Genomic DNA, 14,774 nt, shown 5'->3' with positions numbered 1-14,774 from the left:
ATTTTAAGCTTATTTCAAAATATGCACATATATATATATATATATATATATATATATATATATATATATACACAGTCAAACCAAAAATTAATTCAGACATTTTTGATATATTTTTATATATTTTTACTAGTGGTTCAGGACACTATAGTTCATTTATGTAAGTGAGGATAGCAAAATAAAGTAAACTGTGACATATTACACCCAAAAATTCAGACACTTTGACCTGACCATGTTTTGTTTAAGTGTTATCTGACATAATTAAGATGAATTTTTTCTGACAGTTTAACTCTTAGATCTTGTCATATTTTATTACTATTTTTTTAAACTATAATGAATAAACTGTATTAATGAATGAAATGTTCAAGGTGTCTGAATACATTTTGGTTTGATATATATATATAAGTATTTTGATAGCATAGGGAGATCGACTTGATTACATCATTCGCAGTGCTTCATGGGAGTGGGTGGAGCTAAAGAGTTCTTTTGCCACGCTTTGCTTGTTTCGCCTCTCAGATTGGTGGAATTTTCTGTACAGCATCATGGGTAATGTAGTTTTTCAACACAAATTCTGCTGTTAAACACAATTATTTTAAAAATAAGTTCAAATAATGAAGGCCAATGGCTTCAACAGAAGCAAATACCATCGAATGACATACCATAACATTTTCCTATGGAAAAAATGAATGGAGTTTTTACTTCAGGAACCGACTGTTGCGCTCTATTGGCATTGATTGTTCAATTTAACATCCATGGAAGCTTTCCATTGCACAATAGTGGAAAAAGGATCTTTATCTTTTAAAACGTTCTTCACACTAAGAAACTTCTACTTCACTGAAAGGTTCTTCTATGGCGTCGAAGCGACAGCTCCCTTTGGGAACCTTTATTTTTAAGAGTGTGTGTTAATAAGAAGAACGGTTTATGACTGATATCTGATGATCATACAGATATGTTCTGTGAAGATGTGAACACACAAACATGTACCTGAGCTGGAGTCCTGCTGCTTGTCTCGTTTCCTTCGCTTCTTTTTGCCCTGTGGTCATGAGAGATCAGAGAAGGACTGTGAACACACTGACCATCATCACACATGTGAGTGTTGAATCATGCTAATTACACTCTCCTGTATCTGTGTGCCATGCCTGACATCTCTGCTTTCTTCCACCCCCTGCTTTCCCAAATACACACTGAGTGGGAGTGTGTGTGTGTGTATGTAAGTGTGTGTGTGTGTGTGTGTGTGTGTGAGTGTGTGTGTGACAGACACATCCGCACACCGACAGCAGCGCTGCAGTTAATATCTTTGCGGGGGTTGAGTGTTTCCTGTTTACATGTAGGTGTTAATTCTAAATGTAGGTGAAATTTCTGTTCACATGTGATAGGTGTCAATCTCTGAGAGAGATATATTACTTCCTGAAAATATTCAAATATTGAATTTACCAATGAAAGAAATCATGCAAACGTAGCTGTGATTAAGGGCTTAAATGGTTCCTTACTGAGAGAGTCTGATCTCTAGATGTGGCCCGGGTCCCTCCTTCAGTGTAAATCTATGGGAGCATTGGGCTTGTGTTTTCATTCAAATATTTATTTGTATATTATTTATCAAATTACTTCAAAATAATATTGTTCAAATAAACATCGTCAGCTTCCACATAAGTGGACATTAGTTTCCATCCAAAGCTGCAAATTTTGTGCAAAATTGGAATAACGCATAAAACATTTTTGAATAAAGCGCTCTGATGTGTTCAAGAGAACAAAATCGTCACTTCCTGGAAATTTGGTGCAATTTATCCGCAATAAAAATGGGAGTTTTGCAATCTGGGAAACCACTGTGGCTCTTTTTTTCTAACATAATAAACAAGGTCATGTTATCTTGCGGTCAGATGCTGGTGTTTGGGAACATAACATTAAACCAAATCATTCTGACTTTGACTCAGGCGTTTCAGAACCACCAAACCAACATTTGAGACGCTGTGATGTGACTGGTCCGCTGGTTAGACCAGTTATCCAATCACAGCCTCTGCTGAGGCAAAGTCACATGAGTATTTTGTTGCGCATCCTGGGTGTTTCCATCGCACGTCTTCTTATTGAATAAAAATTATTCTCCTAAATTCGACGCACGCGTGTTTTAAGCGCATTTTTAGAATTTATTCAAGAATTTTTTTACGCGATGTCCCAAAATGCACATAAAAATGCGTGGAAGGAAACATAGCTAATGAAGTTCTTCTGAGCAGGAACACTACTATTTATTTCAGCTTTATATAAGAAACATGTTTAAGCTGTTTTAGTTAACGATAATAACCGTGGTGCATAAAAAAATAAATATGGCCAATTAAATTTACATTAGGGGTGTAACGGATTGTAGTTGATCCGTATGGACCCGCCCTCGTGGTTTGGTACGCATGTAATTCAGGAATTAGTTGCAAAGTTTAACCATCATAGATTGAGTTTATCATTCGCACTTGTTTTTAAGTTCTTCCAAATTAAACATTCACGCGAGTTTAAACAATTTAAGTGCAAGAAGAGGCAAAAGAGAACTTAATTCAGTACTCACACGAACACCAAATTTATTTATCTTCCGTGTCTTTTTGTGTTTGAATGGAAATATACATGCAAAATGATCACAAAATGCTCATCTTGGCAAGTATCCACATAAACACAGTCGGTTATATCTTAAGTGAACGTAAACGGTTGCGGAAGAAAAAATGTGTATGAAAGCAAGAGCACCGTCTTTTTGGTAAAAGCTCCAGTGCGTATCTGTGTTTGCGCTCTGGAGAACGTCAAATGTTTCTGTTTACAGCATGTTTTTGCAGCGGTGAGTAATGTAGCCAATCACAGTCATGTCTGTTGACCTCTTGAACACAACAGCCAATCAGAGGTGTTTAAGTGTCAGAATCCTCGCAGGAGTTTTTGTCCAGTGCTGAGTTCTGCACACTCACGAATCCTCTCATTATTAGTGTTGGGTATCGTTTGAATTTTAACAATTCTAATTCTGCTTATTGATTCCGATTCTTATCGATTCCAATAAGGTAAAAAAAAAAAAAAAAGTAGATATCATTCACATTTATTCTAAGTCTTACTGCAAAACATTCCATTGTAGCTGAATATCATCAACAAAAATAACAAATAAATACAACTGAACAAAGATATGATTGCAATAAACAGTGTTTTAAGATTTTCAGGTATGCAGGTACTGTAATCAAATGTAAAATAACACTGCACTTTATCAATAAAATATTCAAATATAGTTACAAATGTTGTTCAGTCAAGAACAGCGAGTGAATTTTATCTTTGTCTTTTGTTGTTTGATTAACGTTATTATAGAGACGGCAGCAGGAATATTAGGCTGCTGTCACTTTAAGAGCTGCACGGACCCAATATACTGATACACATGCGTTTTCTTTCTCAACTGTTTACGTTCACTTAAGACATACCCAACTGTGTTTGCGAGGATATTTTACTAGAGAACCCTCACTTATTTCAGAAGGACCTTCAGTGATTTGATTCTGGAAGCGGACTGCATGTGTAACAGTGTATTGGATCAGTGCATTCGCTCTTAAAGTGACAGCAGCCTAATTTACCTGCTGTGTCATTAATGTGACTCAAACAACAAAATATGAAGAGGAAATCACTTTTGCAGCTTTAACAAAGATTAATCTATATTTAATTTATACAGCAAAGACTACACAGTGTTATTTTACATTTGATTATTCAATTAAAGCTACTGTTTATATCATGTGTATCTTTATTCTGTTGTATTTATCTATGCTTGTAATTTGTTTAGTAATTCCTATTTTATTACTGACTGTTCACTTGTCTTTAATAATGTTTGAACTTTATTAGTTAGGCTAGTAGCTTTTGCTGTGGTATTGAAGTACTTAAAGTACACTTTTTTTTTGCTGATCCGAAAAATGACACAAAAACCGCAATATGATCCGTAAGTTTTGCACCCCTTATGTACATGTTATTCAAAGCTGACTGTTCACTGTTATTCCCCACATGTTAGAATCATTGTCTAGTCATGAAATAACACAGTATCCTGATATTTTGAGTCAAGAGAAAGCACTCACGTAGTTGTCGCGGGCAGACCAGCTGGGATAAAGCTGCATGTGAAGCTGCCGCTCCTTCCGTGCCAGTTCATAGTACTTAGCCTGTTCCTCGCGGGTCAGAGCGTGCCACTGTAACACAACACACAGACAACAACATCTCAGACCGACTCATCATAGCAGTCACTGAACATCCTGATAACAGACAGACAGAGCCGTGACGAACCCGTCGCCCCAGAATCTGGTTGATGGCGGCGCTCTCCTTCAGCGTACACTCGGCGATCACTTTCGCCCGCATCTCCTTCATGTACAGCATGAACGCGTTCAGAGGTTTCTTGATCACCGGCTTCTTCGGCTCCTTCTCACGCTTGGCCTCTTGATGAGATTTGCTGAGGTACGTGATGAAGAAGAACAGTGTTAATTTTGAAAGCAAACTTTGAGTTTGTTTTAGTGATAGTCTTTTGACTAAAATGTCATTCAGTGTTAGTCATTTTGTAGTCTGAATTGTTTTAGTTTTAGTACTAAATATCATCTGGTTTCACAGACAGGGCTTAGATTAAGCCAGGATTAGTTCAATTAGGACATTTAAGTAGCTTTTATAAACATACCTTAGAAAAAAATAGGGATGCATGATATATCGGCCAAAAAGTTTCGGCTGATTTATGTTCATTTTTAATGTTATCGTTATCGGCCCAATAAGAAAATTTGGCCGATATATTAAAGCCGATAAATAATGGATTATTTCCTTCAGCTGAGACACTTCAGATGCACACTGTTCACCATGATGACTTTAAATTACTTGAAATATGATTAAAATCACTTCAGAAATGAAAATACAGTTAAGTGCAACATGTGCAGTGCAAGTCTGTCACATAAGCTACATGAAATTATAATGAGAATATTATATTTGTGTGTTTGGGACATGACTTTTAACGGTGAGACTTTTGTTTTTGTAATCAGGCTCTCAAAAATTATATAAAAATTTGGATTTAGATTTATCGGCCAATATATCGGTTATCGGCTTTCAAATATAAAGAATTATCGGTTATCGGTATCGGCCAAAATTTTCATATTGGTGCATCCCTAGAAAACAACATTACTGATCTGCATCTTGAGACAAAACAACGACACTGACATATTTTAAGATGTGCTGCTTTCAGTTAAAACAGCTCAAACATACATTTTAGTCTGGGACTTTTCTGTGAAACTAAATATCATAAGATTTTAGTCGACTAAAGATTAATGCACAAACAGAAGCTGAGGTTAGTTAAAAAACACAAGGAGGAATGTCGGGATAATACAATATCAGTCCCACCAGGGTTTTTCACAATCAAAATGGCTGATTTTGTGGTGGCAATTTCCAGAAATCTGTGATATTTTTTTTTTTAAATTAGGACACCACAATTGCCATATTATGTATTATGTCAGATGCACAATAGTCATACATGACACAAGGACAAAAATAAAAAATAAAACTTGTATCAGAATTTGGTAAGAGACCAAAATATACATTTTAACTTTTAAAACAACCAATAGACATTTTTTTCAGGCTTGGAAAGGGGATATTGAATGTGCTGCACAGCCTTCACAAATCTGAAAAAAATTTTTCTTCACAATTGTTAGGCTATTAGATAGCTATCTAGACTACTATCTCGCTTTTAATAACATCATCACTTAAGTTCAGTCACACATTCACTTAAGACATAACCGCCAAGATGGACATTTTGACACAATTGTGTGTGTACTTGACCGTTCGAGTACAATAAGCCTAGAAAGAGAACTCAGTTCAGTACTCTGAGCACACACAGAAATCCTCAGCCGGACATCAGTCATTTTGTCAGCACCAAACTGAGTTCTCTTTCGCCGTATACAGGGCTTTTAATAACTCTGTTTCTTAATCACTTCGCCTGGTCGTTGGCACTCATGTGAGACGGCAGGTGAGAGAGCTTCGAGTTCACCGTGTTTCACACAGACCGCTCACTGCGCAACATCTGTATCCTTATGGAAATAATGCATTACAACTTTAATTAAATTAGGTATAATTCAATCAGATAATTAAAATTTTTTTGTGAGACCTTTTAATTTTTGTGGTTATTTTGAGGTGAAATGGCAAATTATGCAGGATCGCAAAACAATGTGACGTTTTGTTGATTTCACGGTGTTTCAGGGACTGCAATATCAGAAATCACAGTCATTCACATTCGGACAGAATCAAGCTCTGTTCGGACGGGTTTTCATGGAGGACGTTGGAGAAATTCATGTTTCACAGACGTACTTTGTGATTTTAAACCCATCCAAATCTGCCATGTCTGTGGATTTTTCCTCAAACAACCTTCCATGTTTCGACAAATTCCAAGTTTTTTTGCCAAACTCAACGGTCCTCTGAGAAATCGAATCCCGTCTGAATATGAATGTCTGTGATTGCCGATATTGTGATATACTAATGCTTCTCCTCGTGTTTTTTGACCCACCTGAGCTACCGTTTGCACACCAATCTTCCGCGTGCTTTCATTTCATTTAAACACGGATGGTATCCGATAAAAAAATAAAATGACAAAGTTAATAAATATAGACAAATCGCGGAAACTGCGAAGACTGTCCATTTTAATATCAGGTAAGATGCTTGTCTAGATGTCTCTGCTCACTTATGTGGGTTCATTATAAACAGCTACTTCTATAACTCATGTAAAGTTTATTTAAAATGTTCATTAAAGAACAAATAAGTCATACATGAGGTATGCAAACATTGTTTAGACTAGTCCCATCACTGGTATTTCTCAGAAAACCGGTGAACTGAAAAACACCAGGTAATTTTCACTGGAATTTTTGTGTGGAAAAACAAAGTCTTGGCAGATTCAGATGGGATTAAAATCTTAAAGTAACACGAATTTCACTAAAATCCTCCAGGAAAACTAGAGCTGAAGGCTTCAACTCAAATCAAGGTTTTCACTGTATTTGCATTTTGGCCATTAAAACGCCGATTATAAAAACGGCAAAGCTCATACACACACAGTAAAACAACAGGAATAAAGATGTTTGAGCCTGATGAATGAGCTTTCAGAAAATAAGCCCTTGAAGCTTGTTTTGCTCTTTTCAGATTCTTGAAGAACTTACGTATACATGTTCCTGTCGAACTGGTCGTGCTCCTGTTTGCCTGAAGGGGGCACTATAGCGGGGTGAGGGATGCCTGTAGGGTGCATGCCGGACTGAAGCATCAGAGAATGAGAGAACCTACACACACACACACACACACACACACACACACGAACATCAGCTATTTCAGCCCACACCATGACATTTTCTAGATATGACGGTATTAAAAGGGAACTCAACGCATCAAAAAAAATGACATAAACACCCAAAAAATGTTTGTTCGAGTTCCCTTTTAATGAATATCTGCCACCAATGACAGCGTCAATGCATCATGTGACCAGCAGCTGGCGCTCTTTCTGCACTGCTGAAGCATGTTGTACTGCAGACACACACAGAACCTCGTTCTGCATGAAGGAAAACAAACACGCCATCTGAAGCTTTCAATAAAAACTATCTCAGAGAGACTCTAATATTTGAACAGCCAATCCTGATGGGAAAGGACAGGAGAAAGCCGACTGAAGGAGGATTACAGCTGCTCGTTCCTCCATCCTGACTCAAAGCTCCAGACTCTGTTTTGGATTTGTGCCCTTGACACGAGAAGAATTGAACAAAGATGTGCGTCGTCTGTTGACATCCGAATAAAACCATTTCCACAGCTTGGATTTATTACTCCATGTAAGCATATTAACATGATTTGTTCATCTAATTCGGGTTTTGGGTTACAAAGTAAAACCACAGGCGTCTTTGAGCGGGGAGACCGTCATCAACCGCCGGACCCAATCCTCCTTGAGACGGAGCCGACAGCACAAACAGCACACTGGGAGGAAACACATGCGCAAGATCGAAAAGAGCGGATCGACAGCATCTAAACTTGAGCTGTACCGAACAGACTTCTGGGTCACTTTTTGCCTGGATGTCATGTGTGTGTGTTGCTGAGGATACACGTTCACCAGAAAGCATTTTACTAGAAAAAGGGAACAAAAATATTAAACAATGTACAGCTAATTCATCACTGCCATTAACCCTCCTGAAGTGATGAACATGCTGTGTTGGGGGTAAAATTGACCTCCATTGGTTTCCATGAAATTTGCCAAAATTCAACACTACAAAAAAACACTAAAGAGTGCAAAAACAAAACCTCCATTGCAGCTTGACAGAGACTAACACATAAAATATGAGAAATTATTAATCCCTGTTGTGTTGGGGAAAATTGTTTTGACCAGCATATTTTTGTTAAAATTAGAAACACAGACACTAAATTTTATATATACAGTTTGGAAACATTAATGTTTTTGAAAGAGTCTCTTCTGCTCACCAACACTGCGTTTATTTCATCAAAAATACAGTAAAACTGTTTTCTATGTGAATATATAGTAAAGTGTAATTTATTCCTGTGATCAAAGCTGAATTTTCAGCATCATTACTCCAGTCTTCAGTGTCACATGATCCTTCAGAAATCATTCTAATATGATGATTTGCTGCTCAAGAAACATTTTTCATTATTATTAATGTTGAAAACAGTTGTGTAGGATTTTTTTTTTTTAGGATTTTTTGATGAATAGAAAGTTCAAAAGAACAGCATTTATCTGAAATAGAATCGTTTGTAACATTATAAATGTCTTTAGTGTCACTTTTGATCAATTTAATGTATCCTTGATGAATAAAAGTATTAATTTCTTTCAAAAAAAGAAAGAAAGAAAAAAATTACCGACCCCAAACTTTTGAACGGTAGTGTATATTGTTACAAAAGATTTCTATTTTAAATAAATGCTAATATTTTTTAACTTTTAATTCATCAAAGAATCCTGAAAAAGTATCACAGGTTATAAAATAATATATAAAGCAGCACAACATTGATAATAAATCATCATATCAGAATGATTTCTGAAGGATCATGTGACACTGAAGACTGGAGTAATGATGCTGAAAATTCAGCTTTGATCACAGGAATAAATTACACTTTAAAGTATATAAAAATAGAAAATCATTATTTTAAATTTCACAATATTACTGTTTTTTTCTGCATTTTGATCAAATAAATGCAACGTTGATGAGCAGAAGAGACTTCTTTTAAAAACATTAAAAATAGTAAGCAGTGTCCAAACTTTTGACCGATGCTGTGTATATATATGTATATAATAGATTTTTGTCCAGGCTGTCATACAAAGAAATAATAAACATCCAAAAATAAGAGAGAAGCAATAAAATATTAATAAACGATTATGTTGTAGTCAATGTCAGCTTTATGTTTTTCTGTGCAATTTTTTCACATTGTAAAATAAAACCTATAGCTGTAGTTTTTTTTTTTTTTTTTTTTTTGCCAAATATTTTTGTCAGATAAATACCTTAACCAAGTTTAGTGTTTTGTTCTTCCCTCATACTTAAAATATGCAAAACAAAACATTTTCCTCATATTTTGATGATTTAATTGAACTTGTAGGATCAGATATCTCCTCCAGACATCACTTTTGGACACTACTATATATATATATTTATATTTATTTATTTATTAATTTTTTTTTGTCATGACAGCTCCTCAATGTGCAGCTAGTCACTACAAAAAAGGACATCTAACATTATTTGTACTTATTGTAAAAAGCATTTATTCCTATTTGTATTTGGCGGTAACATGGATTACCATAAACATAAACATGAACTCAAATTAGAAGAAGAAACAGTGAATTCTCCTTGGAAGATTCAGAAGATGAGTCTTCAATTTTGATTCTTACGTTTCATGTATTTCATACTTTAGTCTTTGGCAAGCTTTAATAAAGCTGTTGTGTTTTTGACTCTTTGCTGCTTTTCAAACTGTTGAATTGAAAAACTGTCAAAAAATAATGGAAACCAAAGAGAGTCAATTTGACCCCAAACACACCCGAAGACACCAAAGTTTGTTCAGCCCAAAACACATCTTTGCAAGCACATTCATGGGCCTAAATGAGGAAAAGTCACAACATTTCAAGAAGAAATAAATAGTTGAAGCAGTGTTTCAAGCAGCTTAAAAATCGAATGTGTGTTCCTCAGTTTACATGAGGCCTCTAGACCCACTGAAGTAAAGACACATTTAATGTGTATCTGCATATTAAAGCACATGTTAGCTGTGACTGCAGGATCTCTCGTACCGTATTACAGGAGCGCTCCGGGTTCATTACATTCAAGCTCTGCTGAAAATATTTGATTTATATAACATCACAATTCACAGATCGAAAATTTGGGGAGAATGTGTTTACAGTAACGCACTGAAGGCCAGGCAGGTATTAAGTGCTTTAATTGCCATGAATGCTCGTTACTGTAATTCATGTTTGCTTTCAGACTGAAGGGCGAATAAGAGGAGATTTTCTCCAGCAGTAGAGCTGAACTGACGCTGAACCCGTGACGCTCCTGTAAGCGCGGCTCTGTCCGGCATACAGTCGGGCTGATATGGGCGGCTCTGGCGGTGACGGGAGCGCGGCTGCGACACACACAGGGCTGAAGCGTCGCGGTGCGGTCAGCGGGAAGCACAGGTGGCGCTCTGGTACTGTACCTGGGGTAGGAGGAGCTGCTCTGGAGGCTGGAGGAGAAGGACTGTCTGAAGCCGCAGGAGGGCAGAGGATAGACAGGCTGATTGGGCCTGTGGGTCGGGGGACACAGTTAGAGGACTGCGCTGCTTCCCAAACACATCCGGACTCGACTAATGCTGTGTGTTTGGGACAGGACTGTCTGTTTGTCTGAGCAATGACTGACGGAGGCAGGAAAACTCTTTCACACTTCTGTCTGGTGACACTAGGGCTGAAGGACGCCGCTCACGCGCAACTTTAACACTTCATGATAGAGGTCTGATCCAAGCAGAGATTGAAGAGGACACAAACCCACCAATAAGTAGAAATGGCCAAATTGTCCCTCCCCAGTATTTGATACCCTCAAAAATATATATTTAGGCTTAAATGATGTAATCCAGTAATATCCAGTGATGCAAACTACTTGACTTTCTGTCAAAATTCGCTGTTTTGAATTGAAAATATAGGCTGAATCAATCACGTGATTGAATGAGAAGAGACCATTTTGCTGTTTTGCGTTTCCGACATGTTAGGCATATGGAGGAACAAATGTGTGCACATTTTAAAATAAAAAAATAGTTCAAATTGATTACTTTACGAAAGATTCTTATTCTCAAAACAGCCTTGAGGTCAAGCATGAGCACAAATAATAGTGACGCTTGATTAAAGGTGCAGTAAGCCATTTCTGAGAAACGCTGTTGAAAGTGGATTGGACCGAGCATCAAAACACACTTGTAGCCAATCAGCAGTAGGGGGCGTGTCCACTCATGAGGGGGGAGGAGAGAGTGAACCAATCAGCAATAAGGGGCGTGTCCTATCATGAGGGGGGAGGAGAGAGTGAGGTAATCAGCAGTAAGAGGTGTGTCCTCTCATGAGGGGGGAGGAGAGAGTGAGCCAATCAGCAGTAAGGGGCGTGTCCTCTCATGAGGGGGGAGGAGAGAGTGAGGTAATCAGCAGTAAGGGGCGTGTCCTCTCATGAAGGGGAGGAGAGAGTGAGGTAATCAGCATTAAGGGGCGTGTCCTCTCATGAGGGGGGAGGAGTGAGGTAATCAGCAGTAAGGGGCGTGTCCTCTCATGAAGGGGAGGAGAGAGTGAGGTAATCAGCATTAAGGGGCGTGTCCTCTCATGAGGAAGGAGGAGAGAGTGAACCAATCAGCAGTAAGGGGCATGTCCTCTCATGAGGGGGGAGGAGAGAGTGAGGTAATCAGCAGTAAGGGGCGTGTCCTCTCATGAGGGGGGAGGAGAGAGTAAGCCAATCAGCAGTAAGGGGCATGTCCACTCATGAGGGGGTTGCATAGCATGTTTGTGCATTTGGGGGCGTGGCTGTCAAGTTAAGGGTGTGATCATTTTGGGTAGGGGCGTGTGTTTTGGTGATTTCAAATATCAACATTGTTTCTCAGAAATCACTTACCACACCTTAAATGACTACTATTGACTTTAAAATCATACAGCTGGAAAATCTTGTTTTTTGTCCTAGCAGATTTGTGTGTTTTTCATTTAAATGAATTGTAAAAATCTGTACGTCACAGTGAATCAGTGTGTAATTCGGGATGGCCAAAATCATTGTGAAATCTTCAGGAAACATGTTTTGGTGGATGTCAATAATCAGCTCATGTTCATTTTCACGCTATGCTTTCACTTTCGTCTGTGCTTCTATTCTAATCGATTCTTCACCTGACCGCAGCACAATGACATCTTTTTATTCACCAGTCAATCATTGTTTCTTGACATGAATGTTTCCAGCTTGTTTTCTCAGGCCCTGACAGAAGCTGAGTTAGTAATGGTTAACCTCCTGTAGAGTTCAGCTGAGAGCAACACCAACACACGGTTCATATCCCAGATTCACAAATAAGATGATAAAATATACACCTCCAACACACTGTAATTAATCTGACACTCAAACATGGTGAATCTGGATTTCTCCAGATCTTGATCATGCACAAAGACAACAGGAGATTCATTTTCAGCACTAAGAAACGTTTGCTGCACTTCATTTCAATATTTACACAAGAAATACCTGAAAGTAAATTAACAGTGTGCTCAATGAAGCACTATGACTTAAATCCACAATCTAATATGTATTCAAAATGTTCATAATGTAATCATTGTAATCTTGTAATAAGGTTATTTACATTATGGCAAATCTGTGAACACACCAAAAACATTGTCATATTTAATAATTTCCAAAACAGAATAATAAACAAAACAAAATTAAAATATATATATATAAAAAATGCAGTCTTAAATTACAATCTAATAAATGCTGGGTTAAAAAAACAACACAAATTGGGTTGAAAATGGACAAACCCAGCAATTGGGTTGTTTTGACCCAGCGGTTGGGTTAAATGTGCTGGGTAGTTTTATTTAACTCAACTATTGTTTAAAAATGACTGTATTTCTTGCTTAAAATGAACCCAAAATATGTTGGAAATTAAAAATCAGACACATAATTACTAGAGGCAACAATAATAATCAAAAGGTGAACATTTATTAATAAGCAATTTAATAAATGTTTATTGTTTAACCATTATTCATTAAACTTATTTATAAATGTTCATTTATTAAACATATAATTTCCAACATACTTTGGGTTCATTTTAAGCAAGTAATACAGTCATTTTTAATAAAACTCCCCAACAGATTGAGCAAACATTTAACCCAACCAACTGGGTTTGTCCATATTTAACCCAACTTGGGTTGTTTTTAACCCAGCAGTTTTTAAAGTGAACTTATGAAATGCTCCAGATTTAAATATTCTAGCAATGCTTATTATTCAAACAACTGGACATTATTTATATTTATACAACAGTTAGTTCTGGTTCTCGAATCTGATTGGCTGAGAGCCTTTTCCAGCTATGCGCATTCTACTAATATCACACGGAAACCATTTCACATTTTGTATCACTCCGCTTGTTTCTGCCGGATCTACACTGACAGCATTTCTCACAGCGAGCGTCAATGATGGAGGAGCAAACCCACAGTAATGTTACAAATACTACTGTTATTCAGACGTTTTTGAAGATGTGAGCTATGATATGACATATCGCACTCCTACTTGTGTGATATTCCTCATATTTATACATATATGAATATACACACACACACACACACACACTTATAGTCTTCAGTTAAAGGAGGATATTAAATGTTTTTAAACTTGACCAGTAACTTTAAAAAAAAGTAAATAAATAAATAAATAATTGAATTTATAATAATTTTGTTATGGAAAGCTGGAAAATATGGGAAAGTTGTCTCCTCCCTTGAGTTCATTTTGCTCTCCTAACTATGTAAGATTATCTGGTCAGTCAGTTTTTTTTCTAGCTGAAACACATTTTCGGGGTCACGACCCACTTTATACTAAAGGTCACAGAACACTGATGGAGTTCAGATTGCTTCGAATGCTACATTTGCGGATATGAATGACATGTTCGGACACACAGAGGCGCTTCAGTCTCACCAGTTCATGGAGGGGGTGATCTGGCCTTGAGGCAGCGAGTAGAAACCGGAGATTTCCTGCGACTGATGCCTGTGAACACCTGTAAGACAGAGAGGAGGACGGTCACATGACCCGGGCCATCATTAACACACTGGGAACCTGCCATTACGCCAGCCTCGTCTCAGAGGTCACACGCCTCGAAACCCCGCCCAGAGGTCAGAGAGAGAGGCGGAGCTTCGTTTCCCGCAGTTACACCAGTGTTTGAATGAACCTGTCAGAGAATTACAGAGAAACTCAATTCTGTCCCTGAGGAAAACAGAGATTCAGGATTCACCACTGAATGAGCCACCATTGTTCTGAATATATATAACAAAACTGTTAAAATATAAAATTATAGTAATAATAATAATTTTTGTTTTGAGCATTTCTTTGTTATAAAAATAGTGTTGTTATAATTTTCTGGATTTATGATTTAATACAAATTTATGATAAAAAAATGGATCTACTGTTTAAATTAAAACATGGGTAAAATGATTTCAAAAATTATTTAAAATTCTCATACTGATCCACCATTATTGTCCATACATATTTCTAACAATAATATCAGTAATTCAAATATCAGTAATCAGTATTTTTCATCCTTAAAACAAAATGAATGTAATTAAGATGTTT

At 37.1% G+C, this 14,774-nt stretch overlaps 1 protein-coding gene and 1 long non-coding RNA gene across 14 annotated transcripts in view; one reads left to right on the top strand and one right to left on the bottom strand.

Annotated features, from left to right (window-relative positions):
* The window catches only part of tcf7 (transcription factor 7), a 58,852-nt gene that overhangs the window by 6,297 nt on the left and 37,781 nt on the right, over positions 1-14,774 (bottom strand). For 5 of the 13 annotated variants that reach the window (XM_051876727.1, XM_051876732.1, XM_051876733.1 and 2 more), the window contains 7 exons: positions 14,124-14,202; positions 10,654-10,740; positions 7,152-7,268; positions 4,264-4,426; positions 4,062-4,169; positions 1,488-1,538; positions 982-1,030 (listed from right to left, as the gene is read on the bottom strand). In XM_051876727.1, coding sequence (XP_051732687.1) covers positions 982-1,030; positions 1,488-1,538; positions 4,062-4,169; positions 4,264-4,426; positions 7,152-7,268; positions 10,654-10,740; positions 14,124-14,202 — 654 coding nt within the window. The remainder of the gene's footprint in view (positions 1-981; positions 1,031-1,487; positions 1,539-4,061; positions 4,170-4,263; positions 4,427-7,151; positions 7,269-10,653; positions 10,741-14,123; positions 14,203-14,774) is intronic. The other 8 variants (XM_051876728.1, XM_051876735.1, XM_051876734.1 and 5 more) reach the window with 3 other exon arrangements.
* On the top strand, positions 10,747-14,115 carry LOC127503220 (uncharacterized). Its single transcript, XR_007927054.1, has 3 exons — positions 10,747-11,612; positions 11,763-11,866; positions 11,919-14,115. It is a non-coding gene; the product is annotated as an uncharacterized LOC127503220 (long non-coding RNA).

Source organism: Ctenopharyngodon idella, chromosome 21, assembly GCF_019924925.1.
Source record: "Ctenopharyngodon idella isolate HZGC_01 chromosome 21, HZGC01, whole genome shotgun sequence".
In the NCBI taxonomy this organism is placed as follows: domain Eukaryota; kingdom Metazoa; phylum Chordata; class Actinopteri; order Cypriniformes; family Xenocyprididae; genus Ctenopharyngodon; species Ctenopharyngodon idella.
Note: the sequence above shows the minus strand (reverse complement) of the source record. Positions and strands in the feature narration are given on the sequence as shown.